Source organism: Emys orbicularis, chromosome 25 (genome assembly GCF_028017835.1).
Source record: "Emys orbicularis isolate rEmyOrb1 chromosome 25, rEmyOrb1.hap1, whole genome shotgun sequence".
In the NCBI taxonomy this organism is placed as follows: domain Eukaryota; kingdom Metazoa; phylum Chordata; order Testudines; family Emydidae; genus Emys; species Emys orbicularis.
Genome location: NC_088707.1, coordinates 813,412 through 830,714, shown reverse-complemented (window position 1 = coordinate 830,714; position 17,303 = coordinate 813,412). Strand labels below are relative to the sequence as shown.

The following is a 17,303-nucleotide window of genomic DNA, read 5'->3' as shown; positions in this document are numbered from 1 at the left end:
TCGGTGAGCGTTGCACACACATCTCAGTGAAGGGATCTCTGCAGGGCTGGGCCCATCCCGAGCTGGCAAGCTAGTGGCTGGATTCCCATGACATGCTTGCTTCCTGTAAATGCCAGCTGGGCCTTTTAGTAAAGAGCATGCAACCCCCCAAACCTCCCCACACTCTGTACTGGGAGGGACAAAGGGACTAGGCGTGTCCTCGCAAGGCTGTTTAACCAGCTCTGGAAGGCTGGGCTGCTTTTCCCCTGCACTCTCCTGGTGTTCAGCTGGCCCTCGGTAGCTGCCAGGAGACGTGGGAGGGCGTCCCCTCTCAGTGCATCTGCAGAGAAAATGGCACCAAACATTTCTTAGAAAATCAGCTGGCCGATTCCCAGCTCCCCATGGGGACTGGCCTGGCCGTTGTTTACCAAAGACTTCTGGGAAGGCTGCCACTTCTGTCCCTTTCATTCACTGTCAGGTTTTCAGTCCAGGGTCTTTTACACTTCTTTACTTCCCCTTGGACAGGTCCTGGGAGGGGGACAATAGCGGGGCTGTTATATACGATCTGTGCCGTTCTCATGCAAATGAGCTGCCTGCTGCAGGAGGCTCCATTCAAGGACACCTCAAAGCACAAAGGTGGATGCGGGAGAGAAAAACCCAACTGCATTTATCGCTCAGAAAGGCTTTGCTCAGACCTGTGAATTGCAGGATTTTTGCAGAGGGCAGGAAGGGAGCAAGGAAGGGCCAGACAGGTGGTGGCATCTGCTGGCCGGGACTGGATGGAAACAGTAAGGCAGCTGAAGGAAGGGGTTTACACTGGGTTCAGGCTTGTCTCTGTGAATTCTCCTTCTAGACACAGCTGAGGAGTGAGCAGAGTGAGGAGGGGCCAGCAGCCCAGGAAGGGGGGTCTGCAAAAAATAATTTGCATGCATGAAGCCCACTTCCCTCAGGCTTGCCTTGGGGCATCATGTTCCCTCCCTGTTCTGCTCTTATCCCATTCGTGGACCACTTGGTGCAGCCAGAAGAACATCCTGTCCTCACGTAGGATGACCAGATGTCCCGATTTTATAGGGACAGTCCCGATTTTTGTTCTTTTTCTTAGATAGGCTCCTATTACCCCCCCACCCCTGTCCCGATTTTTCACATTTGCTGTCTGGTCACCCTATCCTCACGCAGCAGGGAGATGCGGCTCGCTGCTCCCCAGTGCATGGCTGTGTCATGGAGGAGGCTGCAAGTTCAGCCACTGGCACCCAGAGCCCTTGGAGCCCGTCCTGCTCCCTTGTGCAGCCCCATACCTGGCAGAGGTGTTCCCAGGCTGCTGCCGTGGCAGAAAGCTGGATGCCACCTGGCTGGCGTCTGTAGATTCACTCCGCGCCACCTTCTGTGCTGCCTGTGCCCTGGCTCACAGCCTTTGCTCATCCACCCATTCGCTCTTTCTACCTCACTGCCCCCGTGCAGCCCTTCACCGTGGGCTAGACCCTTGTCCAGGGCTCATGAGCTAAGCAGGGCTATGCTCAGAGCACAGTTGGCTGGGAGACCCCCAAGGGGAGACTTGGGTGCTGCAGGAAGTGGTCTTTTCCCCAGCAGGGGGTGCTCTTCCCTCTGAATAGGTGTGGATGACTGCCCTGTGGTGATGCTAGGGGGCATTGTGCTGATGGGCTGCTGCCCACATGTGGCCATCACAGATCCCACCTGGTCGGTCCCCTCGGTCCCGCTGGGGTAATCGCAGTTGGCTGTCAGTCCCCTCGCAGTCGCCGAGGCGCTTACCTGGCCCCTGTCGCTGTCTGACCCCTCGCAATCTTTCATGCATCTGTCCTCACTCACTCTTTGGGAAAGCGGGGCTGTTATCCCAGTGGCGAGGCAGAGAGACTCGGTGAGAACTGAACTCCTGTTTCCTAAGCCCCAGACTGGTGCTCTGACCATCCTTCCTCAGTCTTGTCCTTCTTTACTCCCCGTCCCAAATGACTGTGTAGATTTGCTGTGTGCTGTCATATGGCTGTTGTCTTCCAGCCTGAGGGAGGCTGGGTGAAGTATTCCTTTATCCCGTGCGTTTGTAAAGCATGTTGGGATTTTCACAGGATGAATAAAATCTCCTATTATTCTTATTATTATTTATTAACACCTCCATCCTCGCCGGACCTGCTGGGGCAGTGACTAATCGGGAAAGCAGTTGCGTTTAGCTGGCACTTCATGTAATATTAACTCCGGGATTGTAGCCTCGGAATTGTAAAGCGGCGGGATTGGCGAGGCTCTGTGTGATTGAATGCTGTGCTTGTTCCTAAGGCAGAGCTTTGTTCTCCCGCTAGTCCTCATCCGTCCCCCAAACGCCCAGGGTTTCCCAGCCCGCCTGGGGGGATGTTTGTGTATCCGAGTCACTCCTGTGGATTCAGGAGCTAGAAAATGAACCCTCTGTCCAGCTAAGGGCCAAGCAGTATCTCCCATCCAGCTCCTATAGCAAAGCAGGGTGAGAATGCTGACCAGAGGGGTGGGGGCTGCAGGGTCACTGTGTGCTGGGAAGCTGGGTGTTGTTTACAGCTATGGCCACACGGCCTCCCATGTGTGATCTGAGCTGGGAGTGGAAAGGGAGCGTTGCATAGCCTGCTGCCATGCCAGGACTGGCAGAAATGGTGTGACCCCTCTGCACAGAGCCAGGGCCTCCTGTGAGCACCAGGCGAGAAAAACAAGCCGAGCCCCCTCCCCGCACAAAGCGGAGGCTGAGGGTGCTCAGCTAGTGGGCTTGTTTGCCCAGTGCCTGGGAGCTGGGATCCTTCTAGCGAAGGGGGAGCGTTCTCAGCAGGCTCTGCAATCTGTGGGCTGGCTTGGCGCCTTGGGCTCGGCACAGGGAGCTGGCTGGAGCCGCTGCCTTGCTCTGTAAAGGACGTCCTTGGCAGGACTCCAGGAAGCACTGCAGCATCTGTGGGTTCTGGAGGAAGAGTTTACAGCGAATCCTCTGGGTAGAGTGTGAGGCTCAAAGATTCTGGCCCCTCGGCAGCTTTCTGTGCTGCGTAAGCTGGAGCTGGTGGGGGCCTCCTGCCCAGCCCGCGGGGGCTCTGCATCCGTATTCGCTGTCCCAGCTTGGAACGTGCTAGTGTTGGCTGGAGGGGCCCCGGGCTCGGAGGCTCGTTATCGCTCAGAACAGCTGACACGCAACAAACGGAGCTTAGCACTGTTTGGTGGAAAGGCACCAGCGCCTTGCAGCCCCGTGCCCAGCAACAGGAGACTCCTGGCTGAGTCACAACTCTGGCATGGCGTTGCTAAGGGATAGGAGCTAGTCACCTCTGAATTTCAGACGCTTGGTTTTATTTTTGACAGTGACTTTGGAGGCTGACTCAGTCTAGTTAATCATGGACAGATGCCCATTGATCTTATTTCCTGCAGACCTGGGTCCAGAAGGGAGTATGTCCTAGGCAGTCCTGGCAGGTCGGCTCCACAGGCCCACGAGCCCATGCGTGCGTTTGAAAGCGCTAAACCGCAGGTCTCCAGGGCGTCTCGCTGGAATCTTTGAAAGGCGTAGAGTGGTCAGCGAGCCAATCAAAGCCAGAGTCGGTGTTGGGGGAACCGGGGCCTTTGATTGTCAAAGTGTTGGCTGCAGAAATTCTAAAATGGCCCCCAGGCAAATTTGAGAGTCGTTTCCCCGAAAGACCATCGGAAAGTCTGGGTCTTAGGGAGATATGAAACCAAGCCCCTCCTCTGCTCTGCCTCAGAACACCTCTGGCTTCGGGGCTCCTAGGGCAGGCAGAGACTGCTCCAGCCCTTGCTGTTCACGGCTGGAATGGACTCTGGAAAGCTGGTGGGTTTCTGGACCAGCCAGGAGTGACACGGGTGTGACTCCAAACTCTCCTTCTGTGCCTCTCCCAAGTTCCTGAGTTGGGAGCAGCATGTCAGGGGGTGCGAAGGCCATTCTGGCCTGGAGCCTCCTCCCCATCAGCAGGAGGCCCCCGCTGCCCTGGCAGCCCCCGAACAGCGAGCGCATGCTCACGCGGCCGGAGAAGCTGCCGAAATGTGTGTGACTCGGGAGGGTAGTGACGCTGCCGGTGGTGCACAGACTAAATAAAGGGCCGTGCTCCATTACTCAGCATCCTCGCCCGGCCAGGCGTGCTCCGCAGCCCCGCGGGATCCGCTGCAGGAAATGGCATGTTGCTATGAGACAGTTTGCTGTAGCAATGACTGTGCTCAGAGGAGCCGAAATCTGCACAAAAGGGAAAGTCGCCCAGACTGGAAGAGGGGAGGAGGCATCCGGAGACCTTTATTTAAAACTTAGGAACTCTAACAAGGGGTTAGATGGGTGGGGTGGGGCAGGGTGTCGTGGGGGGGGGGGCCCGGGTGCAGTCCTGCCCAGACAGGGGGATAAAGGCTCTATACAGACTCTGTCCAAGCTCCTTTGAGCGTGCAGAGATCTGTGCTGGGTCCCATGTCCGTTAGCTGGGTCCCAGTGCAGCGGGGGGGCCCCGTGACCTGCTCTGAGGCAGAGCCTGTGTCTATCTGTGCCAGAGCTCGAGCTGCCGAACTGGCTTTGGAAGAGGGGCCTGGAAACCGGCTGCCTAGCAGAGCTCAGCCCTGCTGGGCTCTGGCTACCTTAACCAGCAGCCTCTGACTCAGTGGGAGCGGGGTCCGCTCGGTGCTCCGGGGACAGCTGGGAACGGAGGGATTTGCTGGTGCCAGATCTGCCAGCCACAGACAAGGTGATTCGGGCCTAAGGCTGGGCCAGGACTCTCCGGATGGATCTACAAGGTGCAGCGTTCTGGGGGCTTCAGCTGCTTTCCGGCATGCTGGCTGCCTCCTCCACAGACGAGCAGCGTGCTCCCACAGCCCTTTCCCACTGGGCACGCCGGGGCGGGCCAGGCTTTCGGGCAGTTATGGCAGGTGGGAGCACAGACAGCTGGCTTGCCCTGCTGCTTTGGTGTCGTGACTGGGGCGCTGGCTGGGCGTCCTCTAGCTCCTAGGTGCGATGTGCAGGGGGCTCTCGCGTGCAGGCTGGTGGTGACTCTCCCTCCTGGGCCAGGAGCCTTAACTGGCCCAGACTGGAGCATCCGAGTCCGATTGCTCAAAAGCGGGTGCCCTGTGCTGGAGCCGGGTCGTCTTGGGCCACCCTATGCTGAATTTTGCAGTGAGTCTGAATTCCTCCAGTCCCCAGGAGTCCGGAGTGCTCAGCACTTCTGGAAAATCCGGCTCAAGGCGATTTGGGCTCCCAGAATGGGAGACCCCTCCCCAGAAGGGGATCACTCGGGGACAGATGTGACCCTAACGAACGGCGCACGTCTGAGATTAACAGACGCACGGTGGAGCTGTCAGGAGCCACTCCCTCATGGCCTATCCCTGCGGCTCTGGCTCTGGGTAAGCTGCTCGGTAACGGCGTCCAGTCATTCGTACAGTTTGCAGTGTTCTTGTGGCTGTGTTGGTCCCAGGCATGAGAGAGACAAGGTGGGCGAGGAAAGCATGTCTCTTTCACTAGCGGAAACAGGTTACCTCACCCGCCTTGTCTCTAGGGTGCGTGGTGAGCTGATTCCTGTCTGGTTCCCCGTCCCCAGCCTTCTAGGTTTCCTGAACGCTCACTGGGCTGTTGGCTCGTGGAACTGCACCATCCGTCCCGTGATCTGCTGACCTCCTCTCCATGGCTCAGGGGATTCCAACATGCAGCCCACAACTCCGCTGTGTTTCAGTACCAGGCCTTGGCATGCAGCACTCCACCAGCGAGCAGATGGCAGCCCTGCACAGCACCTGGGGGGCTGGTCTCGGGATTCTGGCATGGCCTTTGGCTGGGCGGAGCTGATGTGTCCTGCTCTGTGATAGTGGGAGGGCTCTGCAGGGTTAGCACGTGTGTCCCGCTAGGATTCCCCAAAAGCCCGTTGAGCCCTGATGATGCCGGGGGGGGGGGGGCTGCCTGCTGTGCCAGGGGATGGGGAGATCAGAATGTTCTCCCTCTCCGGGGCTGAACAGGGAATGAATAGGTCTCCGTGCTCAGCCTGTCCACACAGACGAGGAAACCCTGCTCCGGGTGGTTTATTTCCCCCTCCCTCCATGGAGGAGAGGGATATTTCAATGGGAGGCAGTTTGGGGCAGGGCCTTGTCCTCTTGTCTGCCAAGTTCCTGGTTGGTGCTATGCGTCGGCCCGTATGGCGGAGCCTTCTCTTAGCCAGCGACGGGGGAGGAGAGCTACATTCTCATGGCCAGAAACTCCGGCAGAGAATTAGCCTATTCTCCTCTCACCCTTCCGGAAATGTGAACTGTCATCATCCATAATTCATCAGGCACTGCGCTCCATCAAGGGGCCATTTGACACCAGGCCTGGGTGCTCGGACTCCCTCCCTCGCAGTGGGAAAGTGCCGGCCAAGAGTATTCCCAAGGGGCTGCCGACAGGAAGCGTGTCCTGTTTCCGCACCCTCGGGGTGGGGGATTCTTTTGGTGAAAGAGGAAAAAAGAATCGTGAATTCAACAAGGACTCGGGTGTCTCTGCTTCCCCGTTTCATAAATGAACAGCTGCTGCTCACCCCTCCCGGAAGCTTAGGCCATTGTAAAGCCAAATATAAAACTGTAACAGTGTTTTTAAGTAGCAGTGAGCTGATTGCTCCATTACTGTTTACTGAGGCATTTACAATCGCACACAGAATGCACTTCAAATAAAAACATGATGGGATGCTGACTTTAATGGCTGACATTTGCATTTGAGGGCTGGGTGGGTGGGTAGGTAGCAGTGCACGCACCCTGCCAGCTCCGTCAGAAATCCTGCAGAATACAGAATTGGAGTTCCTCTATGGCCTATTCTCCAAACACGGCACATTTTTATGTACCCAAAAAAGGGGGGAATCTGGCTGACTGTGGTGGTGATATGTTTTCTTCCAGGTCATTGATAAAAATGTTAAATAGTGCAAGGCCAAAAACAGATCCCTGCAGGACCCCACTAGAGAAACACCTGCTCAGTAGTTACATTTTCAGATCTATCTGTTAGCTGGCTTTTCATCCATTTAACGTGCCATGTTAATTTTATATCATTCTAGTTTTTAATCAAAATGTCGTGTGGTACCAAGTCAAACACTTTACAGTAGTCTTAGTATATTACATCAACATTATCACCTTTATCAACCAAACTTGTAATCTCATCAAAAAAATGATACCGGATTAGTTTGACAGGTTCTATTGTCCATAAACCCAGACTGATTGGCATTAATTATATTACCTGGGCAGTTCTGTAGCGATGTCACCATCAGCTGTGCCTGGAATTAACATGCTGGCACCTGGGAGAGTGAACAGGCCTGCCTGCCTGGCCTGCCCTCGCCAGGCTCCAGGAATAACTGATCGCCTAGCTCCTGTCTAGTACAATCCAGGGGTGTGGAACATGTCTCCACTAACAGCTCGCCTCCCTCTCTCTGTTGCAGGCTCAGCGTATTATGACAACGTCCGCCCCTTGGCCTACCCCGATTCGGACGCCGTGCTCATCTGCTTTGACATCAGCCGCCCAGAGACGCTGGACAGTGTACTCAAGAAGGTCAGTGTCCGATGCTCTGTCATGGCCGCCGTGCCAATACAGCCCAGGGTGCCTCTCCCAGAGGCCTGCTGCTCCTCTGGGAATTTGTAGCCCGAGGCCTGTGGAAATGGGGTCAGGGCATTGCCATGGGCCAGGTGAATGCCCTGTTGACCCTCTAGGTCCGGCAGTGTGTCCTGGCTGTTGTCTAACACCCAGTTCAGAATGGTGTCAGGCTCTCCGCTCGCAGGGACGGGGCCCTGAGTGGTGGGGCAAGATGGCCTATGCACACCTGCTCACCCGGTGCGCTTCCCCCTCCCTCAGGGTGCTCACACTGCCTGGGAAAGGACCAGCTCTTTCCTGGAGTGAGTTTCCTGATGCCTGTGCCCTTTTGGAGGGGCCAGTCCCCTGCCGTGAGCCAGGTCGGAGGCCACTTTTCTCATCCCTACCCTTGACAGCAGCTACTGCCTCCCCCCACCTGGGCTGCCGCAGAAAGTGACACATTTCAATCTGAAAGGAGCCCGTATGAATAATGCAGCTCCTGGAGTGCTGGAGAAGGTGGCTTGGCTGGTGTTGTTCTGTTTTTAATGAAGACCTCGGAAAGCGCTGTGCATCTCAAAGCCCTGGTTAGCACCCCCAGGAGCCGGTGCGCTAGGAATTAGCTCACGGCAGAGTCAAGAAGTGGCCTCCGGTGTCCATTTTCTTGTGACTGGAGTGTTCGTTAGCTGGCTCAGTCCCCCTCAGGTCAGTGTGGACGGAGCTGGCAGGGTGTCTCTGCTTCCCCGTTTCATAAATGAACAGCTGCTGCTCACCCCTCCCGGAAGCTTAGGCCATTGTAAAGCCAAATATAAAACTGTAACAGGGCCAGACTCGGATGGGCCATTACATTCCGTCGACTGAGATTCCTCCTGCAATTTCCAGTGGGTTCTCACTGCGGTGCATCATTGCTGTGGTCTGTGAAATAGCTGCTCTGTCCCACTCCAGAGGGGCGCCGTGACTGATATCTGCTTTGAAAAGCACTTTGGAGTCCTGTGGAGTGAAAGGCCCTACAGAAATCTATTGTTGCTCCCGCTAACAGGCCCCAAGATACTGGACTGGCCCAGACTCTGGCTTCTGAATAAGTCACATTGTGGTGTCTGGCCTGGTGACCCCCCAAAGTTTGGCCAACTGCTGAGCTGAAGCAAATGCCTCTTGTTCAGCTGTTCCTGCTGATAGGGAGCACTGGGAGGTGGGGCTGGGACTGCGAGATCCTGGCGAAGGGGACAAAGACCCTTTAACAACTCAGTCAGTGGCTCAGTGTTTGAATCCAAAGCAGCTCCCTGGATCTGGCTCTTGCTGTTTGGAGGGCGGCAGGCTGCATGCGGACAGTAAGGAGACTCGCTGCCCAGTTTAAGGATCTGCAGAATAATAGCGACAGCAAATCACTTCTACCTTAATGAGCAAGAAACCTACTAATAACTGTCTTGAGCTGGCATTTATTTATGGCTCTGTCTGCAGACATTCCTGCGCTGTTAAATGCAAGATCTTCCCCGCACAGCCTTCCCAGATGCCTCAAATACAATTAGGCAATGTCTTTTTGATATGGCAACTTAAAATAAACCCTAAATCACCAGGGATTTCTTAAGTACCTCTGAGTAGATGCCTTGTTTCCTTTGGCGCAGGTTTTGCAGCCTTCAGAGGTGAGGAGAATGCCTAAGACACCATGAAGTGGAAATAGGGTTTAGCTTTTGATATCAAAGGAGTAAGGATAATAAAGCTGCCTATTCCAGCCCTGGATCAAGATGCTAATTCAGCAGAGGAATCTTTATTATCACTGTCCATCTGATGCCTAGGATGCAAAACCTGAACGAGTGTTTGATTCGTGGAGCCTTAGTTTATATAAACAGCACCTCGCACTGAGGGGGAAGGAGCCACCTGAGAGAATCCAAACAAACAGCTTGCTAGTTTATACAGCCTGGGCTTTCATGGTGCACTGCCTTAATCCTGACAGGTCTTGGTAGTGCAGCCCTGTGCCTGGGACCTACGGCAAACTCCAGTCCCTGTGTGCCCCTCTCCAGCATCTGCCTCATGCAGATTAACTTCTGCCTGGTTACAGACCAGAATCAGGCCCCTCTCTCTCCAGTGCAGGGGACTGGGTGTCATTTCGGGGCTGCAGTCGTTTGGAGCCTAGTTCGGGTGATCCTGCTGCTCCACCTTCTCCGGGATCTCTATCCCCTGGAAGAATGCTGATGTTTGCGTTCAAGCTACAAAGGAATTTTAGGCACCTGCCATCAGAAGTCTGAGTCATGGCAACTGGCAGTGATGTCCGAGACCGTGGAATCTCCCGTGAGTTGTGCAATCCGCTGCTGGGGCAGTGGAATTGCTGAGCAGCACAGAGGCTGCGCGTGTCCCTGGCCCCAGGTGTGGACAGTCTGTGGGGAAGCAAACACTGAGCCCCACCCTCCTGGTGGAATAGATGGTTTTTCTCTCTCTCCAAGTCCAGCTGTGGCTGCTCTGCCCTGACGTTTGCAGAATGAAACCGGTGCTATTCTGAGCCATGTATTTTTCCATCAGACCGTGGGCACCAGGTCATTTTTTAATTGCCTGGAATATTTTCCCATCAGCTCCTCTAGTAGGATATTGCTAGTTCTGAGTCAAGGCTGGCTGAGTTGAGATGCTGGGAGTTTCTGCTCACCGTCTGGCTGCACCTCCCAGCACTGAGCACGTCGCCAGGTAGCTGACTCCAGATCACAGCAAGGGCGACCTAGACAAATCTTCTTTGGAGGGGGGGGGGGGGCGGAGCGGTCACAGGGATGGTTTTATTTTCTGCTGCAGCCACTGAGCTGCCCGTGAGAGCAGAGGAAATGGCCGTTTGATGCCCTCGCTTGTTCCTACAGGGCTCCCAGTTCCGAAGGCCACTGGCCATGGCTGTGTTCTGAAGTCTGACGGGCTTTGATGGCTCCCAACTGCAAACCAATTCCGTGTTTGCTGTGCAAATAGCTCCCTGCTGACTGCGGTGTCTTGGAAACCGTTGTGCAGAGGGCTCCGCTGGGGCACCCTTTGAAGTGCCAGATCTGTGCACCAGACAGTGTGGTCGTTACTTGTCCATAGTTAAGCCCAGAAGTGGCCTCCTGGGGGCCCACGGTGGGGGAGGGGAGCTTAGGCTTAGCAGGTCTGCAAGGCACATCTGGAACAAGTGAGCAGAAAGCCCCCTATTCAAGAGACACTCTGCTAATTCCCTGCCTGTGACAGTCAATAACGTGCCCTGGTGAGCTAATCACCCTTCGAACAGCTGTGACCCCAGCTTGGAAACGGCATCTGCACTGGCCGGCTTTGCAGCTTGTCCCAGCCTCAGCCCATTAAAGCCTCATGTTCGACTGTCCTGGTGTTTTCCCATCCTGGCCTCCAGGTACCCAGCCACTCCCAGCATGTGTGTTGGCTGAACGTTTGTAATGGGATATGGCAAAGTCCCTTCTGGTGTGTCTAGCTTCAGCGAATCCAGGTGCGGTTTGCATACCCCTTCCCCCCTCCACCCCTGTGTCTCATGGACTCCCTGGGCCTCTTTGACCTCTGTCCCCCTCCTTGTGCCACTGATTTGGAGCTGCAGCTGCCTGGGGTCTCTGGGGAGCCCCCTGCCAGCCAGCTGCAGATAACCTGCTGAAAGCAGTGCTCTGTCCCTGTGAAGCATGGCTCCAGCGACGGGGCCTTGGGGTTCTTGTCACTGAAAAAGGGACAAAATGTGGGACTGGTCTTCACTGGCTGAGTCCAAAGACTGTGGAAAGAGCTCCTTTCTGTGCTGACCGTGCCAGGTGGGGTCCTAGGATACACTGCCCAGCCAGCCATGCTGGGGGATGTGGGGAGGGCAAGGACGGGGAGCCAGGACTCCTGGGTTCTATCCCCAGCTTTGAGAGGGGAGTAGGCCCTAGTGGGTTAAAGTGGGAGGGTGGGGGAGACTGGGAGCCAGGACTCCTGGGTTCTCTCCCCGGCTCTGGGCGGCGAGTAGAGCTGGAGACGTGTCCGATACACAGTACTATTAAGATTGCCCTTGCCTGCTTTCCTGGGGTGCCCCCATTGTGCCCCCCTGCTGGCCGGAAGGGGCTGTGCCCGAAGGGCTGAGTCTGCTGGCCCCTGCTGTTCCCCGGGCGGCTGTCCGGCTGCCAGGACGAAGGTGGGGTGGGGTGGGGGAGAGCCCTCGCCCCTCTCGGGGAGAGCCCTGCGAGCTGCCATCTCACCCCGCCCCCGCTTTGCTCTCTCCCGCAGTGGCAAGGGGAGACCCAGGAGTTCTGCCCCAATGCGAAGATCGTGCTGGTTGGCTGCAAGCTGGACATGCGGACAGATCTGAACATCCTCCGGGAGCTCTCCAAGCAGCGCCTCATCCCCGTCACACACGAGCAGGTGTGCTTCTCCGGGGGGGCTCTGGGGGGCAATGCCCTACGCCCTGCTAGCCCCAGGCAGCCCAGCTGATGCAGGGCAGGCAGCCCAGCTCCCGTCCATTGTGCCAGGGACTGTCTCTGCCTGCTCCAGAGCTGGTTTGACCCAGGCTCCATGGAGCAGGCAGCCCTGGCTCAGACGCTCTTCTCTCTGCCCTCGAGGCGGGCTGGGTATATTCTTAGCGCTCTCACTGAATATTCAGGTTGCGGGCGCCTCCCAGGAGCCGTTACTCTGCACACAGGCGTCAGTTTCTGGTTAGCACCTAACAGCTAAAATTACTTTCCTAGAAGGTGATGAAGACACTTGATCTCGCCTATAAAGTGGGTGGTAAAGGCAGCGGGGGGTGGGGCTGCTCTAAGGTGGGAGGGCTCCCGGAAGCTCTTTCTCCAGGCTGGGAAATGAGGCTGCAGTTCTCTCTCCGCCTATTCCTGCTCGGTGATAAGGGTGACTTGCTGGGCCGGCTGCGGCTGCTGTAGCCTAGGTGGAGTGAAAGCCACAAGCCAGCGTTTAGTGACTGCAGTTGGGGGCAGAGCCCTAGCGCTGAATGTCACTTATCAGAGCAGATCATGGCCCGTTGGAGGCTGTTGCGCAAACTGGCAACACCCTCTACTTCTGATCACGAGAGACCTCCCCTTGGAGCAAGCTGAGGAAGCTGCTGTCTGTGGGTGCGTCTAGCACCAGCGCTGGGCTTCATTCCGTCCTGCTGCTCCAAGGAGGCCACTGCTCAATTACCCCGAGACTGGCCCTCAGGTCGGGTGCCCTGCAGGCCACAGGATGAGCCATTCGCTGTCAGGTGTGTGAACACATCCCTGTGTGTGACATGTTCCCCCAGAGCATGCAGGAGTTGCGATCACAGACGGACTCGGTCCTGCCTTCTGCTGCTTTGGTACATGCTGCCCAGTACCCAATAACCTCTCCAAGGCACTGCTGCCAATTCTGCGAGACGCATGGGAATTGCCGCACTGTCTTTGATGGGGGGTGGGGGGGGAGTTTTACCTGCCAGATTTCAATGGAGTGAACGGGGGTGAAAGCCCCAAAGGAAAAATTCACCCTTGTGCAGGGTGCCAGTGCAAGGCCCACTGAAGCTGAAGCCTTTCCAATCTGTTTAATCAAATTGATGCAAACCGGCGCGTGGACGCGTGTTTTGGTGCAAGAGCAGTTTATTTCAGTTTGTCTTAAACCAATTCCTAACTGATACAAACTAATCTGAAATTAACCTGGTTTAAACTGAAATCGGCACATCCACCCAGCGGTTTGCACCATTTAACATCCTGTCTTTGGTTAAATGGCACAACTGTGTGCAGCCAAGGCCTGAGACAGCAGCACTTTGCTCCTGCGCTCAGTCCTCAGCCTCGTCTCTTTGGCATTGCTGGGGGGTGGGGGAGAGACATGTTGCACCGGCTGCAGCCTCCTGGCATCCCCTTCGGAGTTGTCGGGCTGTGGGCTGAAACCTGTTCTCTGTTTATGGCGCCACAGCGTCAGCTTGCAGGGGAGGGATGAATGATGCTGTGGTTTTGCTTGTTCTGATGCTGGTAACTTGTGCTGAGGACACAAGGTCGCTCACTGGGACAAGGGGATGATTTCCCCTCCGGGTTCACCAGCGGGGTGTCGGTGCAGGCCTGGCAGCTGAGATGGTGGCACAAACACGTGTTGGAGACGCACAGCTCACAAGTCCTCCCACTGCCCCTTCCAGGTGCCAGGGCTCCAGTCATTTAAGGAGCAGGTCTCTGGCTGAGTGATGAGCAAATTCCCACTCTTAGGCAGCGGGGGTTTAGGGTCCACTGTCCAGAACTGGAGGGGAGGGATTCCGTCTGCCATGGGACCTGTGTGGGGTTAAGGCACTGGCCTGGGGAGCTCTTGGTTCAACGGGTGACCTTGGAAAAGTCTCTACTACTCCCTGGGCCTCAGTTCCTTGCCTGTAAAATGGGGACAATAATCCGGCCTTTGTCTATTTGACAGGCCAGGGAGGGTCTCAGTGTATACCCAGCACAATGGGACCCCAGTCTCAAATAATTCGTGGTAATAATGTGCCAATCACAAGAGAAGGGTCTAATAGATGGGAAGCTGCCTGGACAGCCAGTGCCTGGTAACTCTGGGGCCCTTGCACCAGGACAAGCTGGGAGCAAAGGGTGGAGAGAAGAAAGAAGCTGTTTCTTGTAGTTAGAAGCGGGTGGTGACGAAACCCAAACCAGCCTGTTCTCTCACTGCCCACAGGCAGTCGGACTCGTTGAAGGTGCCATTTATCTCGATTATCTAACCATGGTGAGCACGGTAGTTACTGTCCCTTGTCTCCCCACAACGGCTGAGCGGCTCTAACTTCCGCCAGCAGCACAAAAATGCCCCCCCATCCCTCCCTTGCTGGCCTCTCTGTGTGTAACGTGGTCCCAGCCCTACTGCTTGTTGAGGCTGGCCTGTGGAAATGGCACAGCCCCGCACGAGCTCCTGGAGCCCTGCCTGGGCACGAGCGTCCAGCGTGGCAGAGCTCCGGCATGTGGAGCTGCCCGAGGCCTGGGTGGCAGTTGAGTAAGTCATTACGTGTTCTTAATCCCAGGCCACGCTGCCTGCCCGGGGGCCAGGAATGTGAAGAACCTGTAATTGAATGCCTAGTTCGGGGGAGGATTTGCACCCAGCCCTCTCGCGCCTCGGACACCAAGCGAGAGTCGGGGGGAGGAGGGGGAAGGCCGCCTTGCCCTCCTGACAGCTGAGAACGGGCCCTCCTGCCTGTCACAGGCTGATTCTGCCCACAGCTGGGATCTCAGTGAACCGGCACCTGACATCAGCGTTCCTGGCACTGCCATCCCGTTGGCACCTGCAGCGCTGGCTGCTCAGGCGGCTTGTCTGCACCCAGCGCTCTCACAGTTTGGAGAGGGGATGAATTAGCGTTGTGTTAGAGCAGCTCCCCGTTGAGCTGCACTTACTGCCCGCAGCTGCCAGCACACACAGGCTGATGCCATGTGAACGGATGCTGCCCGTGGCTGCCATGCAAACACTTCTCTCCCTTCCCCGACTCCTAGGGCAGCACGCTGGCCCGGCAGATGGGGGCAGTGGCCTACGTGGAATGCTCCTCCAAGGTCTCCGAGAACAGCGTGCGGGATGTCTTCCACGTAACCACGCTGGCCTCCGTGAACAGGATGCACAAGAATCTCAAGCGCAGCAACTCCAAGCGGGGACTGAAGCGGGCGTCTCAGATGCCCAGCAGGACGGACTTGTTGAATGACACAGAGATCAGGAAAGACCGAGCCAAGAGCTGCTCCATCATGTGACAAATGGGCTATAAATAATGTGTGTGTGTGTGGTGTTTGTTTTGTACAGTAAGGGGCCTAGACAAGGGCCCGACGCTGGCTGCGGGAGCCAGCCTGCCTTCCCAAGGCTTTTCTTTTAGTCTCTAGGTCTGAGAGACGCTAGCTGCAAATCAGGGTGCATGTGTCACCCCCCCACCATGGAGACTTCTGGATTGGGTGTTGCTGTGCTGACTGCTTGGGATAAAGGAACCACTCAGCAGAGGAATATTCAGGTGCTGGAGAGTCTGTGATGAAGTGAAGAAAAAGGGAGAGAGAGAGAGAGAGAGTGTGTGTGTATGTGTGTGTGTGTGAGAATCTCCTGTACGCACGTCTCCCTGTGTATGTGCGGCTGTACCAACACACACAGCGCGCAGGGGGACAGGCGGTGGGGTCTGGAACGGAGGCCGAGGAAGTGGGGGGAACTGTCAGTGACTGTTCCTGGGCCGAAGAAGTAATATCCCAATAATCTTTTAGGACCAAAAGCAGCAGGTGAGTCACCACTGGAAGGGACTGGCTCCGGCTGTAAGGCAGGGTCACCGTAGGAAGTAGGAGATCTGGGTCAGTGAGCTGGGAGGGGAAGGCTCCCTGGGGTGGACTATAACCCAGTGGGATTTCTAGTCAGCCCCGAGTGGAGGACAGATAATTTGCCCCTTCCGAGACATTTTAATTACATCCAAACGCTGTTTAAACAGTTGTGATATACCCGTGGGGAGACCTGGCCCCAGAGGAGAGGTCAGTCCCATGAACTGTGGTTCCCTTTAGCAAGCGGGTGCTATTCGGGAGAACGTGTAGAGCAGCCGAGAGCCAGGCGAGTATCTGTATTGCTCCCCGTCATGGGCAGCTGCACCCTGAAGCATGCAGCGTCCCACAAAGCAATCCGCAATAACTATCCACATCCTGTTCTCCAGCCATTCCCAGCCGCAGATCGTGTTGCATGGTGCCCGTGTTTGGTTTGAATACACAAAAAAATATCCTCGCCCCCCCCCCTCTCCACTATACCAGTGGGAGAGATGGAGCATCCTGCCTTGCTAGCCCCCTGTAACCAGCCTGCTACTGCCACCTCTCATTGCTTCTAATGTCCTCTAATGCCTTTGACTACAAGCTTAACTTTGACTTGATGTCACACAGACACTTTAAGGAAAAACACCAACCTCATTGCCTGGGCCCATCTGTGTTGATGGGCTGCAGGAATCTAATAAACAATGTCATTGGAAAACAGAAGGCGTTCGGCTTTGTTTCTTTTTAATGAATGCAGCAGAACTGGGGCCCCGCCCCTCAAAACGGGTTCATCATCTCGTTCCTGGTGGCGTCACTGCGGGTCTCACACACACACGGGCCTGGCATGTTAGGCTGCATGCAGTCACTCTGGCAGCTCAGTACTTGTCTAAGTTGACATGCGTTCCGTCCTGTGTCTCTAAACCATTCACTAGGTTTGCAGCATGCTCCTCTGCCCTGTTAGCACTGGGGCAATGCAGGCCAGTGTGGGCTGCACCAGGCTTCACTATATTGCCCTGGGCAAGTGGCAATAACTCTTGGCTCCTGATTTCGGTGGCTGGCACAACCAGGCCCCAGCAAGGCTAACGGCTTCAGTCTGAGCACAGCAGCTGGCTAAGGGTCTGGAGCATGAGAAAAGGTTAAAGGAATAAAATGTGTTGTTGAGATTGGGTAAAGTCTACTAGCCATGTGCAAATGGAGAAGGGCTCAGTAGAGCCGGGGGAGAGGGGAGCATGAGCAATGGGACGAGATGGGACTGGGCAAGGCACCTCTCTCAGCAACATCAGCCCCTTCTCGTGCCCTTTCAGTCCAGGGATCTCCAGGCATCCGTGGCTGAAGCCTCACCTCTGCTAGGGGCTGGGTAAGTGTCAATCTGGGAGTGGGCTGGCCCCCGTCGCCCTCCTAGCCAAATGCCTCGCAAGGTTTATCTTTGCAGCACCTCTCCCAGGCAGGGCCGCTGGGGACGTGAGGCTCAGAACAGTGATTTCCCCAAGTCACAGGGAAAGAGGCAGGGCTGGGACTTGACCCTGAGTCCTCGGCCAGCCTGCAAGGAGCTAGATCAGCCTCTGCTCCAGCCTTATCAGCCCTGGTTTGCAGAGAGGAAAATGGGCCAGAGCGGCAGTGGCAGAGCCAAGAATAGGGCGCAGAACTTCCAAGTCCCAGGGAAGTGCTTTAGTAAC

General features: G+C 56.0%; 1 protein-coding gene across 1 annotated transcript in view; it reads left to right on the top strand.

Moving 5' to 3' along the window:
- Positions 1-15,865, top strand: part of RND2 (Rho family GTPase 2) — a 28,069-nt gene extending 12,204 nt beyond the window's left edge. The window contains exons 3-5 of the mRNA XM_065422605.1: positions 7,353-7,462; positions 11,678-11,812; positions 14,863-15,865. Of these exons, the coding sequence (XP_065278677.1) occupies positions 7,353-7,462; positions 11,678-11,812; positions 14,863-15,111 (494 nt within the window). The 3' untranslated portion in view covers positions 15,112-15,865. The remainder of the gene's footprint in view (positions 1-7,352; positions 7,463-11,677; positions 11,813-14,862) is intronic.
- The last annotated feature ends 1,438 nt before the right edge of the window (positions 15,866-17,303 follow it).